This window comes from Neoarius graeffei, chromosome 6 (genome assembly GCF_027579695.1).
Source record: "Neoarius graeffei isolate fNeoGra1 chromosome 6, fNeoGra1.pri, whole genome shotgun sequence".
NCBI lineage: Eukaryota > Metazoa > Chordata > Actinopteri > Siluriformes > Ariidae > Neoarius > Neoarius graeffei.
This window is the reverse complement of record NC_083574.1, coordinates 103,649,993-103,674,980: the sequence shown is the minus strand read 5'-3', so window position 1 is coordinate 103,674,980 and position 24,988 is coordinate 103,649,993. Positions and strand designations below refer to the sequence as shown.

Here is a 24,988-nt window from a genome sequence, read left to right as displayed (position 1 = left end):
ACAATACCTTCACCCCCTGTGCTCCCCCCAATGCCTCTTCTTGCACCAGGCTTTGGCGGATCGAGGTCTGATTGCAACCCGAATCCACCAACGCCTGATATGTAGCCCCTTGTACACTTACCGGTATGCAATACGCTCCGGCCTGATCGAGGGCAGCTTCTGGTGCGTCGGGGATCCGCACCACCGCCCCCACCTCCATAGCTGCGCGCTGTTGCTGCAGGTGGCCCGGTTCCCCGCAGCGCCAGCAAACCGGCCCGGGCCTTCCCTCTGCAGCTGTGTTCTGGGGCTCACTCACCTGAGGGGGGGGAGAGACAGACACAGAAGGGAGAAATGGGAGGGCACCACGGGTGCGGCGGGCCGGCTGGGGTGGAGCCGGCCCCCGCCTCTGTGGTGGGGGAATGGGGCGAGGACGGGACACAGAAGGGAGGGGAATAAGAGAGAGAGAAGAGGGGAGAAGAGGCGGCGGTGTTGGCTGTCCTGCCGCCGGAACAGCCGCCAAATGATCTTCCGCCAGTCCTACGGCCTGATCCAGCGACGCCGGGCGTTGGCACTGGACCCACTCCGCGGTTCCGGCTGGTAAGCGGGCGATGAATTGCTCCAGCACCACCTGATCGATGATTGATTCCCTCGGCGTCACGATCGTCTGCCCTCAGCCACTGCCAGCAGGCGTCCCGGAGCTGCTGGCCGAACGCGAATGGCCGGCCGACTTCCTCCATCCGCAGCGCGTGGAAGCGCTGGCGCTGTTCTTCAGCCGTGCACCCCACGCGCTGGAGGACGGCCCGGCGAAGGTCGGCGTAGGCCAGCCGGCGGTCGGCGGGGAGCTGTAGTGCGGCCAGCTGCGCCTCTCCTGTGAGGAGGGGGAGGAGGCGCGCCGCGCGCTGCTCCATCGGCCACCCCGAGGCTTCGGCGACTTGCTCGAACAAGGTGATAAATGCCTCGGGGTCATCCTGCGGGCCCATCTTGGTCATGGTGAGGGGAGACGGGCCCGCGGCCGGGGCGCTGGTGGACTCCGCCGACGCGAGGAGATGCCGGAATGCCTCTCGATCTTCCTGCTGGGCCAGCACCAGGGCTTCAAAGCGTCGCTCCTGCTCCTTTCGGAGCATGACGAATGCCTGGTGCTGGCTCTGCTGAGCCGTGGCAAGGGCGTGGACCAAGTCCGTGAACAGGGAGGATTCCATGGGGCTGCAAAGCTGGTGCTCCACCTTTTCCCGGGTTTCAGCACCACTGTAGCGCTTGCAAGGTGTGGGTGGAGCACAGAGGACGGCAGGACAACGCTTAGAGGCAGAGAAGGCTTATTTATTAGACAACTTTTCAGTCGAGATGCAGCGTAAGCCCACATACACACACACACACACACACTCTGCTTCCGGTCCCGGGTTGCGCTCCCTCTGCTCTCTCTCTGCCTCCTTAAATAGGGAGCGGTTACTGGGAAGACACACACAAAACACAGGTTAACTACCGTCAGGTGTAGCGATTCTGCCACTCACCTTCCCTGGCTCCGCCCTCCTGTCACAGACCGGTGCTTGACCACGCCCCCGCTGCCACAGTTGGGTTCTCAATTAATTTTTACCCATGATATTTTTGATAAATAAATAAATGAAGATGAATTTATTTCCAAAAATGCAACATTTATTTTCCTCTTATATCAACTTAAATATACATTTTCTTAAATAAACCCTTTTATTTCATTTTCTTCAAGTGAACTTAATGTCCCTAAGCCCTACTCTTTCCTTGTACAAAGCAACAGTCATTATGTTGATTGACCATGTGTTTTTAAACCATAGCTAATCCAAAAGGCCACAAATTGATGGAAAATCAATAAGATCAGCCAATTTTCATGGAATCTGCCGAGACTGATCTGGAAGATCCCGAAGGGGTGCGTGATGTCACACATGTAACAAAGATCCGGATATCAATTTCGTTCCCATGCGCAGCAGTGGTTAGACCAGTGTCCCTATGGAATCACGTTTTGGAGAGAATTCTTATAGTGATTGGGATTCTTATATGTCAGATGAAGGGGCAGGAAATTATCAAGGATATTCCAGAGTAAATGGTTATCTTTTCGAGCCCCCAAGACAAGAAACAGATGCCAGTTCACGACAGTCCCACTCAGCTCCAATAGCGCACCACCAGCCAGAGAGAATTGGAAACACAGATTGGTTTGTGGATTTTTATTCTAAGCTGGCCGCTGCAAAATATAGGGAAAATACTTACATGTACCTCAGTAAATGCAGAAATATAATCTTTAAAACGTACACTTCTTCAGGGTAATTAATGAAAGAAAATATGAAGTGGGCGATAATGGGGGAATCGATGAACTGTCCAAATGTCAGATCAAATGTCATTTATTAAATAAATGGGATTCTATTTTGCTCCAGTAATTCCCATGTGGTCGTTCTGGTGCTGCTGAACACTTGATGAATCAGATTTATTATTAGTAGGCGACACAAAATCTGCCCACTTCGTTTGCACAAACCACATCCACTGTTGCTTTAGATTGGTGTCATCTCTCAGAAATTCATGAACTGAATGTCCTGTTGTATATTTGTTTTGTTTTATGTTTTGTTTTACGTCTTTATTCACTAGATAAAAAATACATATCAAGTGTAACAATATAAACAATATAAATGACAGAAATGCCTAAATGTAAAACCTAATCTAAAAACCTACATCAACTTAAAAATTAATCTATTAAAAAAATATTCCTAAAATGCTCTGTGCTTATTCTAGGCATAACGCTGGCTCTGTTCCTTAGGCGCGCAGAAGATTCCTTTACCTTAGGCAGCAAGCTGAATAGTGGATGATCTATGACATTAAACTTATTGAACAGTCGGAGGTCATATTTTTCAAGGAGACTTAAAATATCGAAATGAGTTGAAGTATAGTGTCGTTTAAAACATCTAGTTAAAATTTGTTGTATAATAGTAAGATCAGACTGACTAAAAAGCAATCACTGGTAGACCGTAAAGTAATTTAGAAAGAACAATGGAATTAAAAAGGTGATCTATTTCCAACTGTGAGTATCCTTCCTTACGAAGGCTTCTAATCATAAATAGACACTTATTGGCTTCATAGAGCTTAGTCCTAACGTGCAAACTAAATTTTCAGTTAACCTGCAAAGTTACCCCTAATATAGTTCTACTATCGCGTTGCTTTGTTATATATTACAAGACACGTTATTGTCACCCCTCTTACGCATAATCAGCTCTTTACATTTCTGTGTATTACAGTTCATGCCATTTTCTATTGTCCAGTCCATGACTTGCTTAAGCACATCCGAAGATTGATCGGGCAAATCTCTATAAAAGATAACTAGAATGGTAGAGTCATCCGCATACTTAGTTAGTGAAAAATGCTGTCCAACTAACTCAAGATCATTCAAAAACAAATTAAACAAATAAGGGCCACTAACACTGCCCTGCGCTGTTCCTCTGTTCACTAATTTCCAATCACACATGATTTCATTGCACACTACCCTTTGTTTTCTATCTTCTAAAAAACTTAAATACCAGTTAACCATGAACAGATTAAGAGGGCTGCCCCGTAACTTATCTGCGAGTACGCTATGCTTGACACTATCAAGTGCTTTAGAGAAATCCATAGTAAAGAGTCTTACTGCCTGTGTTTCTTTCTTATCTAGAGCAGCAAGATGCTGCATTTTCAAAAGAGCATTGGTGCAGCTGCCGCCTGAGTGATAATCAAACTGACTGTTAGATAAGTAGCTTTCTAGAACGTTCTCCATTAAAAATGTCATATACAGTTCTTTCAAAGGACCTGGCTATCACTGGGGTTATATTAATGCCTCTATAGTCTGCATACTCAACTGGAATATTAACTTTAGCGAGGGGGTTGATGTTGGCTTCTTTTCATCACCTCGGCCAAGACTGCAGGGCTAGAGACCTATTCCACAGGGCCTCTTCCATTGGAGTGAAAATTGCCACATGCTCTTTCCATACCCAAAAGGGTATTCCGTCGGGTCCAGTGGCCGTACGTTTGATCCTCGATAGAGCTTGGAACACCTGCACAGAAGAAAGCCAAGAGGGAGACGAGTTAGCATCTAAATTAACTGGTAGGGGTCTGGTTTAGGCAGAATCAAAACAAAGTTCACCAAAATAGTTGTTAAGTCCCTCAATAAAATGCTGATCAAAGTTTGAGCAGCTCTTATCTCTTCTGTGCGACAGTTGATCCACTTTTTGCCACCATGCTCGCAATCCAAGCTTCCCTGTTGCCATAGCGCGTCGATTATCCGCAATAATCCTCCCTATCTTTGTCAGATCTTTCACATTATTTTCACTATTACACCTCGTCTTCCTTTTCAATAGCGCCTTAACAAGAGGGCTCATCCACAGGGGGTCTCTTGACGACATAGTCACAGTCTTGCTCGGAAAACATTCTTCCATTAGATGCTCGATGGTTAAATGTAGAAAGTCCATTGCGACTTCCAAACTAGTGCAGTTAATAGCCTCAGACCAGTTTAGTTCCAGAAGCTTTTTATGGAATTCTACTCTTCTGTGTTCCCTATAGTCACACAGTATACGCTTTAGTCTCAGGCGCTTTAATTTCACGCCTGCCGGTAGAATAATGCCCTTATGATCTGTCTTTATTTGGGCAACAATCGGGTAACACCTGGAGAAAAGCACTTCATTATTCATGAGGCAATTATGCAGAACTGATTCACGGTGAGTAGGAAAGTCAACAAGAGCTTTCAGTCCAGTTAAAGTTGATAAATGTTCTGGATCAAGACGATTTAAATCACCTCCACACACCACAAGTCCATCAGGATACTGCTCCAAAAACTCATCAACGATCTCAGTCACTTATTCAATCAATTCCTGCTCCGGATATCTTGGTTTGGGAGGGTGATGAATTGCACATATTAGCATTTGATGGCCTGATGGTAGTTCTGTTTCTAAGCTAATAGTCTCAAAATACTCAGATCTGAATACTCGCTTCACATTCATATTGTTTCTAGCAAATATAGCAACTCCGTCTTTCTCCTGTTTATCATCATCAAACCAGTTTCACGCCTCTGAGTCAGAGGAGTCCGTGTGCCTATAGTACTCGCGGCTCCATCTTTTGAACCCCGAACGGTCCATCATCAGTTTCATCAACTGTCCTTTATCCATTCCTGTTTCTTTCTCGACTCTTTTCCAACCGTCTACCAGCCTTTGCCTGCCAGGTCTGGCCTCCGTCTCAATGAATAGGGTTTATTTTTGAGATGCCCAGTTTTCCATTCGGACACAGTGCGCAAGCCATTCTAGGTGCCGTTGTTCCTGAAAGTCCCTCAGGGATCCCCTTCCTGTTAGCTCCAAGATATTTTTGTTTGAATAGACAAAGGCGTAATCCCAATTTCCCGCTGCTCTCTCTGCTTCAGTTAATCCTGGCTCAGGGGTGTTGCGATGTCTGAAGCCACCACAAACTATTTTTCGCAGGATGAAACAGATTCAATAATCCATCCCGGATAGTTTAAGGGACTTGGAAGAAATATTGGTGGAGAGTTCAGGGAAAAAATAATAGAAAAGCACAGAGCTAAAATACACATGGCCGCCATTATTGGCCCCTGAGTGGCCGACTCAGCTGAGGAGACTCTGACAGTCAGTGTGTTCTCCCCAGCCCCCTGCCCTTCCCATATGGATTTGAACATCCAAACACAACTCAGCGCTTTCCCATCGTTATTTTTGTAGGATTCCAACAACAATATCCAATTTCAGCGAGTAAACAAGCACAGAGTCAGATGAACGGAAATGACCCAGATAACCGGGGTTCAACGCGTGACGTCATGCAAGATTAGCCCTGGGGCAAGGCTGCCTTTTTCTGGGATCCGGAAGCTGCAATTTATCGATAGTTTTGTGCTTGATAATAAAATAACAAATAATTAATATTATTTTCCCCCTGCTTTATTAATTAATTTTGGTCATTATTAATGATGTATATTCATTTTTAAGCATTGCAATAAGGCATTACATTCACTTTAATAACCAACAATAATTATTTGCCCACATTTGTCAAGGTTGAAGTAAAATACAGGGTGTTTCAAAAAATTTGATATTATTTGAGATGTAAATATCCCAGAAACTACATAGTCAAGGCAAATGAAACTGAAGAGGCTTAATGTTGAGCAATATAAGATTTATTCCTCAAAATTTGAATGAAAAATTCAAAAGGTAAATGGATTCCATGAACAATTTCACAAATTTTCAATATGTCCACCTAACCCAGCCTTCGTCTTGGAACTTTTTGTGCCATGTCCAAATCTGCATTGGACATGGAGTTGGTGTAATTTTAGAGAATTCTCTCATAAATGCACACTGCACATTCTTTTTTTAAAGATATTTTTTGGGCTTTTTCACCTTTATTGGATAGGACAGTGTAGAGACAGGACAGGAAATGATTGGGAGAGAGAGACGGGGAGGGATCAGGGAATGACCTCGGGTCGGACTCGAACCCAGGTCCCCGGATTTATGGTATGGCGCCTTAGCCACCTGAGTTACGACGCTCCCAACACACTGCACATTCTTGTTCGGCTGTGTTCGAGCATACTCTAACACACAAAACACCTTTTCTTTTCCAGTGAATGGCATTTCTATACCTAAAAAGGTAAAAACAAAAAACATTAAATATAAAATTTTGCCCTGTTTCCACACATGCTGTTAAAATTTGAGGTCAACTGAACGAGAATTGGTCAGTGCCCCCCACCCCAGAAACGCTCTCGGGAGGGAACGAAGCAGGAGGCGCAGGCAGGATGGTGGCTCCGGTTGTCTGGCGGTGGGCGGCACGGTGGTGTAGTGGTTAGCGCTGTCATCTCACAGCAAGAAGGTTCTGGGTTCGAGCCCAGTGGCCAACGAGAGCCTTTCTGTGTGGAGTTTGCATGTTCTCCCCGTGTCTTTGTGGGTTTCCTCCGGGTGCTCCGGTTTCCCCCACAGTCCAAAGACATGCAGGTTAGGTTAACTGGTGACTCTAAATTGAGCGTAGGTGTGAATGTGAGTGTGAATGGTTGTGTGTCTCTGTGTGTCAGCCCTGCGATGATCTGGCGACTTGTCCAGGGTGAACCCCGCCTCTCACCCATAGTCAGCTGAGATAGGCTCCAGCCCGCCCGCGACCCTGCACAGGATAAGCGGCTACAGATAATGAATGGATGGATGAACAACAATTGGCAAAGTTATTAGATTGTGAAATGATGTCAAATGTTTTGAAACACCCTGTATAATAGCCTGTTAACTGAAAGATTCCTTTTATTAAAAATGAAAAAAAGTTAAAGGAGAACTGAAGGCAAATTTTTTTATGATCAAAATTTTATTGATCTCATTTTATTAAATATAGGAATGCATTTTGATCACTATTTTGTCACTGCTATAGCAAGTTATGAGTGTTATGAGTGTTGAAATATGCTCTGTAATATATCAGTCCATATGTCAAAGCAATGGCCGTAAACGAGATTCATTGAGACCTGTGTGAGACATCGTAGGACGGAAGTAAAACGTACAGCGGAAATCAAAGTGACCAACATCTGCCAACGTTCCCTGTGTCTGAAATCGCTCACTCGTTCACTACTCCCTATATAGGGAATTACTACAAGTATATAGAGGACTGTATAGTGAGCTCATTGGTAAAATGAAAAAAAAAACCTCTTTCGGACACTAGTCCGTCACGCTGATATTTACGTCATTACTGTTGCACAATTAAAACGTGCCAGATCAGTCGGCCGGTGGGTTTCAAAATAATAAATACATGCGTGTGTTTTTGTGATAAATCCATATAATACTGAGCGCATTTCCCACATTAATAAATACAAAGTACCTGCAGCTTTCAGTTCTTTTCAATCAAGGCTGAATACTTTCTTCTTTGCCGCTGCCTTTTATTCAATCAAACTTGAGACTTTTAATTTGATTTCTTTCAGTTCGACTGCAATGCATGATGGGATATCTTGCTTTGATTAGTGACCATCGTTGTACACTACTTTTTGTGATGCATTGTGGGATACCTTGGTTGCACTATATAGGGTGTAAATAATCCTCACTAAGGTTTCGGACAGCACTACAACATGGCGCTCTCACTATATAGTGCCTTATATAGTGAGTAGGGAGCGATTTCGGACATAGACGAGCGTGCCCTCTTTCGAATGCTATTGTAATCAAGCCGGAACTTGTGTTTGTTTTGATAGCAATCAGGAAAGTTTGAAAAAAGTAGGCAGTAATCGTCATTTAAACTCGTTTTTGTGTAATATTTCGTTTGGAAAACAGTTTTCAAAATGGTGGCACTGACACCTGGCTGACACTTCTTCATGTTTCGAAGTCTCGCACAAGTCTCGTGAAGATCACGCGGATAAGCAACGCCTGCTCTTGACACAAAAGGGATTAAAACTAAAGAAATGGTTAAAAATCTTGGTGTTTTCATTGACAGTGAGCTAAACTTTGACAGTCACATGAAAGCAATCACTAAAACGGCATTTTATCACCTAAAAAACATTTCCAAACTAAGAGGACTTATGTCAAAACATGATTTGGAAAAACTAATACATGCCTTCATCTCTAGTAGGGTTGATTACTGCAATGGCCTTTTCACAGGCCTGCCAAAAAAGACCATTAAACGACTTCAGCTGGTTCAAAATGCAGCGGCGAGGGTTCTCACACGAACAAAAAGAACAGAGCACATTACTCCAATTCTAAGGTCCCTTCACTGGCTTCCAGTAAGCTACAGAATTGACTTTAAAGCATTGCTGCTGGTGTACAAATCTCTAAATGGTACAGGGCCCAATTACCTCTCTGATATGTTGCAGCGGCCTAACCCAATCAGATCTACCAGATCGCAACAGAAAAATTTACTATTAAAACCAGTTGTTAAAACAAAGTGTGGTGAAGCAGCTTTTAGCTACTATGCAGTACAGCTATGGAACCAACTGCCAGAGGACATCAAAAATGCTCCTGCTGTTGGCAGCTTCAAATCTAGGTTAAAGACCAAGCTGTTTTCAGATGCTTTCTGTTAAATAATTAATATTTTACATTTTTTTATAATCTTTTTCTCTGCATGTTTTAAATTTATTTTAACTTTATTCTATTTTATTCTGCTAGGTTTTTTTTTTCCTCTTTCTCTTTCTCCTTTTTCTTTTTGGCATTTAATATTTTATTTCTACTATTGTTTAATTCTTATTTTCTTTTAATTCTTTTAATTAATTATTTTAGAATAAAGATAAAATTATTTTATGTAATTTTATTTCTCTATTGTTTACTGTTTTGTTTTTACTTCTGTAAAGCACATTGAACTGCCATTGTGTATGAAATGTGCTATATAAATAAACTTGCCTTGCCTTGCCTTGCCTTGCCGTGGACCAAACGAACTAAATTCAACATGGCTAAAAAACGAATAGGTCAATAAGTATAATATTTAATTGCAATTAGTTGCCAATACGAGTCATGATATAAGGTTACTAAAACCCAAAACGTAATTGAATAACATGTGAATTAAGAAATAAAGCAAGTTTAAAAATGACTTCAATTCCCCTTTAAAAATAAAGATGCCTTTTCTTCATAAACTTTTATTAACTACTACCTCCATTTTCTTCTCTTTTCTTTATCTTTCAGCAGTCTATAAAAAGAGAGCTCCTATTTCTTGTTAAATCTATTTGTACAATCACGTAGCGGCTCTTTCCCATTTTAGATCTGTTTTTGTGTTTTTGTGGCATTAGAGCTGTGTTACTTCCACCTTTGTCAAAGCCATGTGTTTGTTTTCTACGCCCTGTAGGCCAATTGGCCTGTCAGTTACCATCCTCTTACAATGCTGTCTGCATCTATATTGAGCACACTTGAAGTCACGTGTATTCCTGCTATTTTATGTTATTACACCCTCTGCTGTTGAAACAATACAGTTACAGCTAGAAAACATGAAGAGATGACACAGCCTGATAATAATTGCGATTCATTTTTATTTTTGTTGAATCGAATCGTTGTAAATTTGTCTTGTGATTTTTTTTTTTTTTGGTCACACAATATATCGTTTCATGCCAAATCAGTGGGGTGTGAAACCTGTTGGTGCAGTGGGATTTTCAAACCCACACTAATCCAAGATTTTGCAAATGTCACTTGTTCCTGGTGCCATTACTTGTTTGTCACCCACTTCAGTATAATAAGGCAACTTCACCTTCAAATATTAATGAGTTCAACTAGCGAACAAAACATATTAACTATTAACAAAACCTACAACTCAGACTGAACTCTTAATGAATGAAAGCATAAACATGTCCTTTTCATATGGAACACCTGTTAAGAGAATGTTAATCATCTCTGATCATTAGATTAGATTAGACCTGATCATTAGATTGGATTAGATCTGATCATTAGATTGGATTAGACCTGATCATTAGATTGGATGCGATCTGTGGCTAAAATTATGTTGATAAACACAGAAACCCAGCATCAGTGGATTAGTGTGTATTGACTGTGTCCCTGGTGCTGCTGTTGATGTGACACATTTGTCTCAACTCTTTAGTGCAACAGAGAAAAGGCCAAATTCTCCTGAAGTCAGCTGTGTGTCCTTGAAGAGTGAGCGGTCAATGCCGGCCTTTATGGACTTTAAAGGTGGACCATCCTCTCAGGAAAGGTATTCATTTCTTTTCCTCTTGCTCATCATGATCTAATCTTCAGACACATCTTTAGAAACAGTTTCTCAGAATGGAATTTTTAACCTCAGTCTAAAGTGGTTTGAAAATGATCCTACGACGAACCATAACTTATTGGTACTAACATTAGTGTGTTGCTCATTTAGTTGGTAGGAAACTTTTTTTCTCGTTCTCACCCAGTTTCTATTTAAGTAGCTGGAAATGCTCTCTCCTACGCTGAAGGGATTGGATCAGAACAGCAGGGGGTTTCATTTGTCATCATGCAACAATTTACTCAATTCAGGATTCCATTTGATTCTCAATGTCGGGTTCACAATTCATTTTTACCCATGACATTTTTGAAAACAATTCAATGGAGAAAATTTCATTCCAAAATAAAATGCAACTTTTCTTTTGCTATTCTTTATCAAGTTAAACTTTCCTTTTCTTAAATTATTTCATTTTTTTATAACCAACAATAATTATTTGCCCACATTTGTCAAGGTCAGACTAAAATGAAATAGCCTATTAACTAAAATATTCCTTTCATTAAAAATGAAAAAAGTTAAAAATAAAGAGGCCTTTTCTTCATAAACTTTTATGAACTACTACCTCCATTTTCTTCCCTTTTCTTTATCTTTCAGCAGTCTGTAAAAAGAGAGATCTGATTTCTTGTTAAATTTATTTGTACAATCACACAGCAGATCTTTCCCATTTAAGATCTTTTTTTGTGTTTTAGTGGCATTAGAGCTGTGTTACTTCCACCTACAGTGAAGTCACGCATATTTCGGCTATTTGTTATTGTGCCCTCTGCTGTCTCCAGAATGCAGTTACAGCTGGGAAAAACTCAGAGATTACGCAGCCTGATAATAATTGTTGTTCATTTTTTTTAAACAGATGAGATGAAATTTGTATAGCGGTTTAGCATTGCATGATATATCATTACATGCCTCATCATTGGGGTGTGAAATCTGTTGGTGCAGTGGGATTTTCAAACCGACACTAATCCAAGATTTTGCAAATGTTTATTGTTCCTGGTGCCATTTCTTATTTGTCACCCACTTCAATATAATAAGGTACTTCACCTTCAAATATTAACAAATTCAACTAGCGAACAAAACATATTAACTATTAACAAAACGTACAACTCAGATTGGATTATTAATGAATAAAAGTGAAAGAGAGTGTACCCATAGGATCGGTGAGAGCTGGCTTGATTCCTGTGGGTGTGTCTTTGAGAACACAAAGGTCTATACAGTTTAAGTCATTTGAATATCTGTTTGTTGGACTGATATGGTGTGTGTGTGTGTGTGTGTGTGTGTGTGTGTGTGTTTGTTTGTTTGTTTGTTTGTTTGTTTTATTGCTCAATTATACACACAATGAATCTAAAACCCAGTGTGCAGGCGTTCTCCATGTTGTCAAACAAAGGAAAAAAGGGATTGAATGCGGGTGCTGGTGCTGTTAATAAAGTCTGGGAGGGCGTGCGTTTGTGATTGAGATGAGATCCGGGAACTGATTAGGTGATTAGGCCGTCCCACGAGTGAACATGAAGGAAGAAACGAATGGAACTATGTGGGGGGTGTGGCGCTCATGTTGTGAAGAGGAACATGGAAAAGTTTAAATTTCCAAACACAGAGTTAACATATCCTTTTCACACAGAACTCCTGCGGGATGAGGTGGTGGGGGGCATCCTCAATTCTAGTGGCATTGTTGATGCAGTATAAATACCCCCAGTAGAAGGGAGAGATGGGTAAGGGAGGTTTATTTATATATTACGATACATACACCAGGCAATTCAAAGTGCTTTACAAATAAAATTAAGAATTAACAGACAATATAATCAAATAAGATTTTAACATTTAAAAATAATACCATACAATCAACTAATACTCATTAAAATGTAATACATTTAATTAAGATTAATAAAAAAATAAACAGAAAAGAAAAGAAACAATCAAGTGCTGAGAAAGTGCAACCCCGATTCCAAAAAAGTTGGGACAAAGTACAAATTGTAAATAAAAATGGAATGCAATGATGTGGAAGTTTCAAAATTCCATATTTTATTCAGAATAGAACATAGATGACATATCAAATGTTTAAACTGAGAAAATGTATCATTTAAAGAGAAAAATGAGGTGATTTTAAATTTCATGACAACAACACATCTAAAAAAAGTTGGGACAAGGCCATGTTTCCCACTGTGAGACATCCCCTTTTCTCTTTACAACAGTCTGTAAACGTCTGGGGACTGAGGAGACAAGTTGCTCAAGTTTAGGGATAGGAATGTAAACCCATTCTTGTCTAATGTAGGATTCTAGTTGCTCAACTGTCTTAGGTCTTTTTTGTCGTATCTTCCATTTTATGATGCACCAAATGTTTTCTATGGGTGAAAGATCTGGACTGCAGGCTGGCCAGTTCAGTACCCGGACCCTTCTTCTACGCAGCCATGATGCTGTAATTGATGCAGTATGTGGTTTGGCATTGTCATGTTGGAAAATGCAAGGTCTTCCCTGAAAGAGACGTCGTCTGGATGGGAGCATATGTTGTTTTAGAACCTGGATATACCTTTCAGCATTGATGGTGTCTTTCCAGATGTGTAAGCTGCCCATGCCACACGCACTAATGCAACCCCATTCCATCAGAGATGCAGGCTTCTGAACTGAGCGCCGATAACAACTTGGGTCGTCCTTCTCCTCTTTAGTCCGAATGACACGGCGTCCCTGATTTCCATAAAGAACTTCAAATTTTGATTCGTCTGACCACAGAACAGTTTTCCACTTTGCCACAGTCCATTTTAAATGAGCCTTGGCCCAGAGAAGACATCTGCGCTTCTGGATCATGTTTAGATACGGCTTCTTCTTTGAACTATAGAGTTTTAGCTGGCAACGGCGGATGGCATGGTGAATTGTGTTCACAGATAATGTTCTCTGGAAATATTCCTGAGCCCATTTTGTGATTTCCAATACAGAAGCATGCCTGTATGTGATGCAGTGCTGTCTAAGGGCCCGAAGATCACGTGCACCCAGTATGGGCAGCAGCTCTCAGAAGTAAAGATGGGAAGAGGATCACCAATCCCCCTAATTCTGCGCCAACAAATAGTGGAGCAATATCAGAAAGGAGTTCGACAGTGTAAAATTGCAAAGAGTTTGAACATATCATCATCTACAGTGCATAATATCATCAAAAGATTCAGAGAATCTGGAAGAATCTCTGTGCGTAAGGGTCAAGGCCGGAAAACCACTCCAAGATGCTCTTTTTATACCCAGTCATGTTAATGACCTATTGCCAATTGACCTAATGAGTTGCAATTTGGTCCTCCAGCTGTTCCTTTTTTGTACCTTAACTTTTCCAGCCTCTTATTGCCCCTGTCCCAACTTTTTTGAGATGTGTTGCTGTCATGAAATTTCAAATGAGCCAATATTTGGCATGAAATTTCAAAATCTCACTTTCTACATTTGATATGTTGTCTATGTTCTATTGTGAATACAATATCAGTTTTTGAGATTTGTAAATTATTGCATTCCGTTTTTATTTACAATTTGTACTTTGTCCCAACTTTTTTGGAATCGGGGTTGTACTACCAGCTGTTCTACACCGTAGGAGGTTTATCTTCTTTAAGCATATCAGCGATTTATTCAGGACCCAGACCATTTAGTGGTTTATAGACAAGAAGTAACATATTGAAATCGATTCTGTAACTTACTGGAAGCCAGAGTAAAGATGCAGAACTGGAGCAATGTGCTCTGTTCTCCTGGTTTTGGTTAGAACTCAAGCAGCAGCATTTTAAATGTGTTACAGCTGTTTAATGGACTTTTTAGGGAGTCTGGTTAGAGGTTATCACAAAAGTTGACCCTGCTGGTCAGCGTGGATTAGTTTTTTTGAGGTCATGTACAGATAGTAAACCACTAAGTTTGGCAGTGTTTTTAAGATGATAAAACGCTGTTTTGGTAACTGCTGTAATATGGATAATAAAGGTCAGATCTGAGTCTGTTAGAACACCAAGATTTCAGACTTGAACTTTCAGATACTCTGATGATGTTCTCTCCTTTGCTGTATGTCAGCTTGATAAGTTGCAGTTTTCTTACGAGACAGTGACGTAGCTGATCAGGATGCTCTCTATATCCACCCTGGAGAAAAACGTGAGGAAGGTGAGGGTGAGTTTTGCCAGCCTTTCTGCCGAGGTTGGTCGTGTTGAGAATATGTATGAGGTTCTCAGCAATGTGCACGCAGAGGAACTTGGAGGTCTTTACTGTGTCCATGGTGATGCTGTTGATGTGGGATGGAGAATGATCACCATAAATCCTCCTGAAGTCAACATTCATTTGCTAACCAAGTTTTGGTATATCATATTTCTCTCTCTCTCTACTCCTCTACATGACACTTTAGTGGAAATGAGAAAAGACCAAAACCTGTAACCAGTGGTGGGTCCTTTAAGAGCAACCAGTCAATGCCAGTATCTTTCAGCTTTAAAGACAGAACAGCTTCTCAGGACAGGAATTCACTTCTGTTCTTGTTGCTCATCATAAATCCTATCTTCAGATACAGCTTCAGACAAACTTTGATCAGAGGAAGAATCAGTGAGGAAAGTTACAGCCAGTTAATCATAAAGTAAAAAAAAAAAAAGCTTTGTTCAAAGAAACAAGACAAATACAGACAGAAAATGTACAGATAACATAAAATGTATATAACAACCATAATCCTCTTAAACAATGAACAGTAATCATTGAAATGTCGAATCAGTCAAACGTCTTGTGTTGAGGAGGGGAATCCCACATGGGATGATCAGTCTTATATTGGAGCCATTAGCATCTCGATCTTTTCTAACCTGATTTGGAGAACACACTTTGGATTCTTCTTTTAACCATGTAAAAGACTCAGAACACATCTTGAATCATGAGAATTTATAAGAGAAAATAACTAAAGCTATTTTAAACTATTTTCTTGTTTAATACTGCTGTTTATTAGTCTAAGTTAAAGTGCTAATCATGAAATAATTTTGACTCCAGAGATCACTGTGAGATGGAGGCTGCTGTGAAAACTCCCAAATTAGAAAAGAAGATGACCGACGTTCTCCACAACATCTTCAACGTAAGATTTAATAAAATTTTTGTTCATGCTTCCCCTGATGTCAACCATTGCAACTTTTCATCAAACATTTGGGATATTTATCTGAGATGATAAGTATCCAAGAAAATAAAAAGTCACTCTGTCTGTGGTGTCGAGTCTCAAATTGGCAGAACACACAAATCCAAAAATGCAGTTTGTTTATCTGTAACGTCCCTAAAATGGAAGAGAAACCAGATCACCAGATTAACCCGAATGTGTTTAAACATTACCTCAATTGGGGAGCGGCCCAACTGAAGATAATAATGATTTCTGAGATAAGTAGGACATGGGTGGGTTTCCTGAAAGCCTCTTAAGGCTAAGAGTGTCTTTAATCACCCCTTAAGATCCATCGTCAAGCTAACATGGTTTTCCCGAATAACACGGTAGCCAAAGTAGTTCTTTAGTTTGCTCTGAATTTAAGAGGGACCTGTACCACTCTTTCAAAACAAAGAACGTCTCACTCACAGCCGAATACACAAACTGCACATGCACCTCCGAGGGACTCTCACACTCAGTGGGCGGAGACTGGTGTTGAATCAGCTGCCAGTATTCACTTATTTTTCTTGTACATTGCAAGTACATCAAATTAGTTATTAAATAAACATATGCAAAACATGATGATTATTTTTCAGTGTTAGGAAATTACAAATGGATATCGTAATGTCACATTGATATCGCCACATTTCTGCACCACTGTGTGTGTGTGTGTGTGTGCGCGCGAGAGAGAGAGACTGTGTTAGGTTTTGATTTGTGTGTATCGAAGGAGATTGTGATATATATATATATATATATATATATATATATATATATATATATATATATAAAGGTAAGTTCAACCTCCTTCGGTCCACACACATCAAAATCTAACACTCTCTCTCTCTCTGCGTGTGCACATATAAGGAAGAACATTGCCAGCTTGATATTGTGGGTAACAGTTGAAATAATCCTGATTGCATGTTTGGGTAACAGTGAAATAAGCGGGCACGGGGAAAACATTTACTTATTTACTGAGATTATTTGCTCATTCTTTCATGTGAACGTTTATTCATTTAAATAAGAAACACACTTGGAAAAAAAAAATATCGCCCAAAAATGAAAAATAGTTTCAACTGATTACCACATTATATATGTAATGCTTAATGACTCAATATATTAACATATTTTCAACACTTTTATATTCCATTGTTTTTTGGTAAAAACAAACACCGTGTGACCTCATCGACCGGATTTAGCAACTACTAATGCCTTCAGTAACTACAGTACAAATACCTTTAGCAGCTACTAATGCCTTCAGCAACTACAGTACGAATACCTTTAGCAGCTACTAATGCCTTCAGCAACTACAGTACGAATACCTTTAGCAGCTACTAATGCCTTCAGCAACTACAGTACGAATGCCTTTAGCAGCTACTAATGCCTTCAGCAACTACAGTACGAATACCTTTAGCAGCTACTAATGCCTTCAGCAACTACAGTACGAATACCTTTAGCAGCTACTAATGCCGATATCGAGCATACGCACTGCAAAGAAGCTCTTCATAATGTTGCTCTTTAGTCTCCTTCTGACGAGTGATTTCGGGAAAACCACGTGCAGAGACAATGTTCGTTGCTTAAGAGCATCTCTTAACTCGCTCTTTAGCTCTAAAGGGTAATGTTATCAGGAAACCTTCCCCATATCGGCAGCAACTAGGGCCTAAAACTATAGTCATTAAATAGGGAGCCCAGGAGCATAGTAGTGTCAGTTTTGGACTGAGGAAGCTCCAAGAGCATTGACTTCCTTTGGTTCAGTGAATTTTAATATAGGACGCCATTTTTGGTCAGGAAATATTGGGTAGAAAGAAACTGGTCTGTTCTGGGCGTTACTGCTCATTAGGTCCTGGTCCTAACAGTGTCTGAGATGATCATCTGCTTTCTGGTCCTGAGTAAACCTGCCCTTGTTCTGGATCTGCTGGAATAACTTATGAATAGTGACCGAGCCTTGGTCTCTCCCCCTCTCCCTCCCTTCCCTTGTTGTCAGTCGGGAGCACTGTTTTAGCAAGTCTTTTGGAATGAGGAGGGACGTATAGATGATCTTTGATAGCAATGCATATCTCTCTCTTTTTTCTTTGAACCAATTTCAAATAGCAGAAGCACTGGCAGGCTTTGAACAATGCAACACTAATAGAAAAAGACAAATACACCTTTATTTGCCATACACACACACACACACACACACACACACACACACACACACACACTACATTACAATTCTTTACTTTGCATATCGCAGTTTGTTAGGAAGCACAGGGTCAGCCATGATGGAGCGCTGCTGGAGCAGATGGAGTTAAGGGCCTTGTTCAGGTTAGTCAGTTAGTACGGCTTCACTCACAAATCTCTGGCCATCAGCAATCTGCTCTGTTGCCTCTTCACTGGTGGTACTTCAGGTGTGTTGGTACTCATGGTGTTACTAAGTTTATATTAACATGTGAATATACACGTGAGGAGATGTTTAATTTATCAGTTTTGGATCCTTTTCTGTAATGGGGATGATGATTAAGGCACATCGTACATCAGAACGTAGCAGAGTCTGCATGAATGAAGGCACAGCAGCACCGGGACACTGAAACCTGCAAGACAAGGACACTGTAGGATCATCTCGGGACTCTCTGAAATTAAATACACCTGGTAGCGCACAGAGTACATCAGGGTTATTGAGTCGGTGTTTAATGTCTACATTCAGCTTTTGGTTAAAAAAAAAGAAAGAAAAAAGATTGGTTGCGAAATCTTGTTAATTGTTAACATCAGTATGACATTTTATTTCCTGAATACAGCTCTCTCTCTCTCTCTCTCTCTCTCTCTCTCTCTCTAATCTTTATGCACTTGCCTGCTGTGTTTAGAACTTTTTTCAGTCATGAGGAATCAAATGAAATATTAAAATTTTGCAAGGAAGACAAAAAAGGTCATATTTGATCATAAAATGGTTCTGTATTTCATTTTCTCTGTGTTTTGTGAAGGATCTCGAAAATAAAATGATTGTCTTTATCAAACACGAGCTGGAGATGTTTAAGAAACTTCTGAGGAAAGAAAACACCAGATATTATGGAGAGGTGAGAGATGATCTGAGGAGCATTAAAGAAGCAGCTCTTGATATGGCATTGTACTTTCTGAAGTTGATGGAACACAATGATCTCGCTGATGCACTCCAAGGTAAGAGATCTGACAGTATCTGATGTTTATTAAGAAGGAAAATATTTAAAATAGTCGTTTGAAATTTTCATACTACTGTCCATATGTAGAACACAGGGTGTGTGTGTGTGTGTGTGTGTGTTTAAGAAGACTCTGATTTTTAACAGAGCTTCAGGTTCTCTTTTATTTTTCAAAAGTGAGCTTTCAAAAATAAGCACAAATGACAAGGGGTGACACCCTGCTCAAGCTCACACTCCATGCATGTATGTGTGTTATGCTCTGCCAGCTCGGTCTCTCTCTCTCTCTCTCTGGCTCATGGCAGTCACTGAACGCACAAAAAGTAGGCTGGGGGTAAGAAGACACAGGTGAGAATCTCATCTCATCTCATTATCTCTAGCCGCTTTATCCTGTTCTACAGGGTCGCAGGCAAGCTGGAGCCTATCCCAGCTGACTACGGGCGAAAGGCGGGGTACACCCTGGACAAGTCGCCAGGTCATCACAGGGCTGACACATAGACACAGACAACCATTCACACTCACATTCACACCTATGGTCAATTTAGAGTCACCAGTTAACCTAACCTGCATGTCTTTGGACTGTGGGGGAAACCGGAGCACCCGGAGGAAACCCACATGGACACGGGGAGAACATGCAAACTCCGCACAGAAAGGCCCTTGCCGACCACGGGGCTCGAACCCGGACCTTCTTGCTGTGAGGCGACAGCACTAACCACTACACCACCGTGCCGCCCCTGCACATAAAGTGTATACAGTAAATTGTACATCAGACTGTATATGGCACATTAGACTCTATATATTTGCATTGGAACATATATTGTACATTGGACTGTATGTTGTATATTGTCAAGTGTACATTAGAATTATCACATTTTCAATTTTTCCCTATGTTTATTTTTACTTTTTACTTTCCTCCCTGCATTCAAACTGGGCAACAAGGGAAGAATTTCATTGTAAAAAAAAATTGGTTTATCTGTGCATATAACAAGCATATAACAATAAATGCTTTGACTAGACTTGGTCTCAGCTCCTCCCTCTCAGGACCTACCAGAGCCACAAGAACCATCTCTCTCCATTGTTTAAGCAGATTAAGGTGGTATATTTACAGTGCATTGCCTCTATCCATTTGCCTGATCTTATAGTCGACTTCCCCAACTTGCTGTGTGATCTCAAAGGTTCCTTGCCACTTTACAAGTAATTTAGAGTTCAGTGTGGGTGGAAAAATTAGTATCCAGCATTGTCTCCCTGGCCAGAACTGAACCTGATCCTGGAAATCGCTGAATTCCCCTCAGTGCCAACAAACCTGCCAGGGCTTTGTCCCAGTTCTGGTGGGCAAGAGATGTTTCCCCTGTCTATTGAAAAACAGAGCATGGAGAGACAGAGAGGATGAATGGCTTCATGGGTTGGTTTTGGGTTTGGTGGAGGCTGGCAAGAGACTTTATGATTTTACATAGTCGGGAGGATTCTATGGCAGCATCTGAGTCCTCTCTCCTGGATTTCAGCATCACTGTAGAACCCTGTGCATGTGCAAGGCAGAAGACTCAGGATTTTCACTCAGATTTACACTAAAGCTTCGGGCTCACTTTTATTTTTCAACTTTTCAGCACACATTCAGATTAATTCACCATCAAAAATAAATATAAATCAAAATGGGCAGTACCAGTTCTGGGTTCATGTTCAAGCTCATGCTCCGTGTGTGTGTGTGTGTGTGTGTGTGTGTGTGTGTGTGTGTGTGTGTGAGAGAGAGAGAGAGCATAAAAAATGCACACATGAGTGTCAGGGTGCAGGCATTTATGGATACAGGGGAGAGCGGGTACATCGCAAACTGATAACCAAATCCAAAACAGCAGTCTGAAGACGTAGTCAGGGACGGGCAAGGGTCGGGTGATTCACAAACAGAATGTCAAAGGGCAGGTGAGTAATCAGAGTCAGAAATGAATGTAAACAAAGTCAAACACACGAGAAGTCAGGCAGAAAGTAAGAAGACTCGGTATGATCAGGCACGGGGACACAGAACGATACTTCATGGTGAGTGTTTGTGAATGCTGGGCTTATATAGGGAAGTAATTACGGGGAAATGGGAAACAGGTGTCCTTCCTAGAATTCCGGAGATGAAGGGCGCTGTGGTGCTTGGGAAGTGTAGCCCGGAGCGGCCATGTTTAGAGGCTGCTCCAAATTCTCAGGTCTTCAGTGTGATTACTGCCAATGATTCAGCAGGTGGTAACAAAAAGCTGAGAATGATCATGTGTTATCTGCCTGTTCAACCCGCCTCCTCTCCATCCAAAGCCAACATTTGACCACACCCTAATTTCTGTATTTGTCTTAACTATATGACTAAATGTAGCGATGTCTTTACTGTTTGATAGTTGAAATGTATTTAATTAATATATTTGTCTTTCTTGTGTTTTCTAATTTTTTAATTAGATGCGCTCATAGAAGTGCAACAGCGTGCACTTAAATCAAACTTGTGTAAGAAGTATAAGCGTGTATGGGAAGGAATTGCAAAGCAGGGAGAGTCAAGCATTCTGAGCAACATCTACACAGATCTGTACATCACTGCAGGTGGAAGTGGACAAATAAAAGAAGAACATGAGGTGAGACAAATTGAAAAGCAAAAAACTCGTGGAAAAAATGGAGACCATGAAATTGAGCAAGAAGAACAAATTGAATGCAAGGACATGTTCAAACCATTACATGAAGAAGAGAAACCTGTCCGAACTGTGGTGACACAGGGGGTCGCTGGCATTGGAAAATCCGTCTGTGTGCAGAAGTTTGTTCTAGACTGGGCTGAAGGGAAGGACTATCAGGACATTCAGTTTATATTTCCACTGCCTTTCAGAGAACTGAACCTGATGGAGAAGGAAATGCGCAGTTTAAGGGACCTCATCTATTCTTTCTTTCCAGAAGTAAAAGGAATGAGATTCACAAAGAGGTATAAAGTCATGCTCATCTTTGATGGCCTGGATGAGTGTCGACTTCCTCTATCATTCCATCAGAATGAGATGTGGACTGATGCATCAATGCCAGCCTCACTGGACACTATAATGACAAGCCTTATGAAAGGAAATCTTCTTCCATCTGCTCTCATCTGGATAACCACTCGACCAGCAGCAGCTGCTAAGATCCCAGCTGAACATGTGGACCGGGTGACAGAGGTGCGTGGCTTCAATGATGTACAAAAAGTGGAGTACTTCAGAAAGAACATCAGAGATGAGAATCTGGCCAACAAAATCATTGATCATATTAAAGGCTCAAAAAGCCTCTTCATCATGTGTCATATTCCAGTCTTCTGTTGGGTTACGGCGACTGTTCTTCAGGAGATTTTGGAAGGAACAGACAAGGAAGACATTCCACAGACTCTGACAGAGATGTACACATGTTTTCTTATCTTTCAGACCATACAGGGAGACAATAAATACAATAGAAACAATGCCGCAGACATTCCGTGGGATAAAGAGGGAATTCTTTCACTGGGAAAGCTTGCCTTTAGTCACCTGGAAGGAAACCTGATTTTCGATGCAGAAGATCTCAAAGCCTGTGGAATTGACCTCAATAACATAAAGGTGTACTCAGGACTGTGCACTCAGGAGACTGGCAGATTTGGACAGACGTTTTTCAGCTTTGTTCATCTCAGCATTCAGGAGTTCATCGCTGCCTTGTTTACTTACCTATTGCTCAGAAATGAAAAGGAGAATGTTTTTGAAAAACTTGAAGAGAGCAAGGAAACAGAACTTATTGAATTGCTCAGAATTACAGTAGACAAGGCTTTGGAGAGTGAAAATGGACACTTGGATCTTTTCCTCCGCTTCCTTCTGGGCCTGTCATTGGAGTCCAATCAGAAGCTCATTCAAGGTCTGCTGACACACACAGGAAGCAGCTCTGACTGTCAGAAAGACATAATTGACTACATCAAGGGCAAATTTAATCAAAATCCATCTCCAGAGAGATCACTCAATCTGTTTTACTGTCTGAATGAGTTAAAAGATGATTCACTCGTGAAAGAGATCCAAAGTTACATGAGCTCAGGACGTCTCTCTAAAGCTGAACTCTCACCTGCTCAGTGGTCTGCTCTGGTCTTTGTGTTGCTGACATCAGATGAGGATCTGGAAGTGTTTGAGCTACAGAAATTCATAAGATCAGATGAATGCTTTAAAAGACTGCTACCAGTTGTCCAGCAAGCCAAAACAGCTCGGTAAGTAAAACCTGTTTCTCCATTTAGCAAGTTTTGTCATCCAAAAGCACTTTCATGGTGACAACAAGACAATAAAACCCTGATTAAATGGCAGAACACTTTAACACTAGATTTCTCACTTGACATGAACTTGAGCTTTTGAAATTGCCATCAAAGTGAATGTTTGTATTTTGCATGGCTGAACATCAGATGCTTATGTGTTTGGAACAACTCATTTGAAATCCATGAACATTAATTAACTGTCTCCTTTATAATGGGCAGAAAGCTTGGAACTTGGTGGTACAACAAAAGACAGATGGTTTTTACTCAGTTCAGATTCTCCTTTCAGGCTCAGTGATTGTAACCTGACAGAGAGAAGCTGCTCAGCTTTACACACAGTTCTCAGCTCTGAATCCTCCAAACTGACTGAGGTGGATCTGAGCAGTAACCATCTGGAGGACTCAGGAGTGAAGCAGCTTTATGTTGGACTGAAGAGTCCAAACTGTAAACTGGAGAAACTGGGGTGAGTTCATCTCTCCTATTGGGTCGACTTCACCAGAATGGTTGCTTATAAATCTCCCTTAAACCACAAGTAAACACTGAATGAAGTGTTTGGAAAAAGAATTTCAGGTTTATGTTCAAATGATAGAACACACGATATTTCACTTTCATTCTGAAATGAATCCATACGATCAAACACTGAAATAATGAGTGTATAAAAAGCTTTAATGATCCTGTATGTCAAAAGATGAAATAACTGAAGTCATAACTGTACTCAATTAAAAAAAAAAGTAGGTGCAGTTTGACAAAGTCAAAATGTGGAATGTTGGGTAAGTGATGTGCATAATTGTGAATCAATTTGGTGTGAATCGGATCAAAAAGAAAAGATTAGATTTTATGATGTGATCTCCTTCATGATTAAATAACAAAAGGCTTTTGTCCTCTTAGACTTTCAGACTGCAGGATAACAGAGGAAGGATACGCTGCTCTGGCTGAAGCTCTGAAATCATCCCACCTGATAGAGCTGGATCTCAGAGGGAACGACCCTGGAGCATCAGGAGTGAAGCTGCTCACTGATTTACTCCAGGATCCACGCTGTAAACTAACAACACTGAGGTGAGCAAATTATAAATAACAGGAATGTTTGAAAGGGAAATGTTCAGTGTTTAAGTGTTTAAAGGAAACAACTAAAATTGATTATTTTTATTAAGGTCCCCGATTAATTTGTTTTTCTAAGAAACAGATTTTATAACAGTATAAGCATGTATTCTTCTATTTAAAAAAAACAAAAACATTTGAAACTTTTTTTTTATAATGCAGTGTCCTGATATGGCCAAAGATATTTTCAAAGATAAAGATTTAAAAATAATCTCTGTTTTTGATGAGTCCCGAATGCTACAGCGAGGCATATTTAAGAGAATGCAGTTGATGTTGATCAGTGTTCGAGTAAACTTTTCCCCTCACAGACTGTTGAAAAGTCCTGAAGCAGAAGAAGCCTGTGGTCGTCTGACTAAAGTTTTAGAGACAAACCCCTTATTGCAGACGCATCTGAACCTGAGGGGGAAAATAAAAGGAGACTCAGAAGTGAAGCAGCTCTCTGCTCTACTGAAGGATCCACACTGCAGAGCTGAGACACTCACGTGTGTACATTATTATTATTATTATTATTATTATTATTATCATCATCATCATCATCATCATCATTATTATTATTATTATTATTATTATTATATTAATCTATTGAAACATGCATTAAGAACGACATATCAAAAATAAAACATTGAACTTTAATTCCCTGAACGCTGATTATTTTCCATGCATTGTGTGGTTGAACTCATTGTAAAAGTGGTGGACCTTTTTCTTTTTAGACTGACTGAATGTAATCTGATGATGGAAAGCTGTAAAGCTCTGGCTGAAGTTCTCAGTTCACACCATTTT

The 24,988-nt window shown here is 40.7% G+C and overlaps 2 protein-coding genes across 2 annotated transcripts in view; one reads left to right on the top strand and one right to left on the bottom strand.

Annotated features, from left to right (window-relative positions):
• Window positions 1-24,988, bottom strand: part of LOC132888209 (protein NLRC5-like) — a 951,571-nt gene that overhangs the window by 451,284 nt on the left and 475,299 nt on the right. The gene's annotated exons all lie outside the window — the stretch shown is intronic.
• The window catches only part of LOC132887623 (NACHT, LRR and PYD domains-containing protein 12-like), a 127,596-nt gene continuing 117,308 nt past the window's right edge, over window positions 14,701-24,988 (top strand). Inside the window, exons 1-5 of the mRNA XM_060923090.1 lie at window positions 14,701-14,851; window positions 18,623-18,883; window positions 21,304-23,071; window positions 23,400-23,573; window positions 24,919-24,988. The exon at window positions 24,919-24,988 is cut by the window's right edge and continues 101 nt beyond it. Of these exons, the coding sequence (XP_060779073.1) occupies window positions 14,701-14,851; window positions 18,623-18,883; window positions 21,304-23,071; window positions 23,400-23,573; window positions 24,919-24,988 (2,424 nt within the window). The remainder of the gene's footprint in view (window positions 14,852-18,622; window positions 18,884-21,303; window positions 23,072-23,399; window positions 23,574-24,918) is intronic.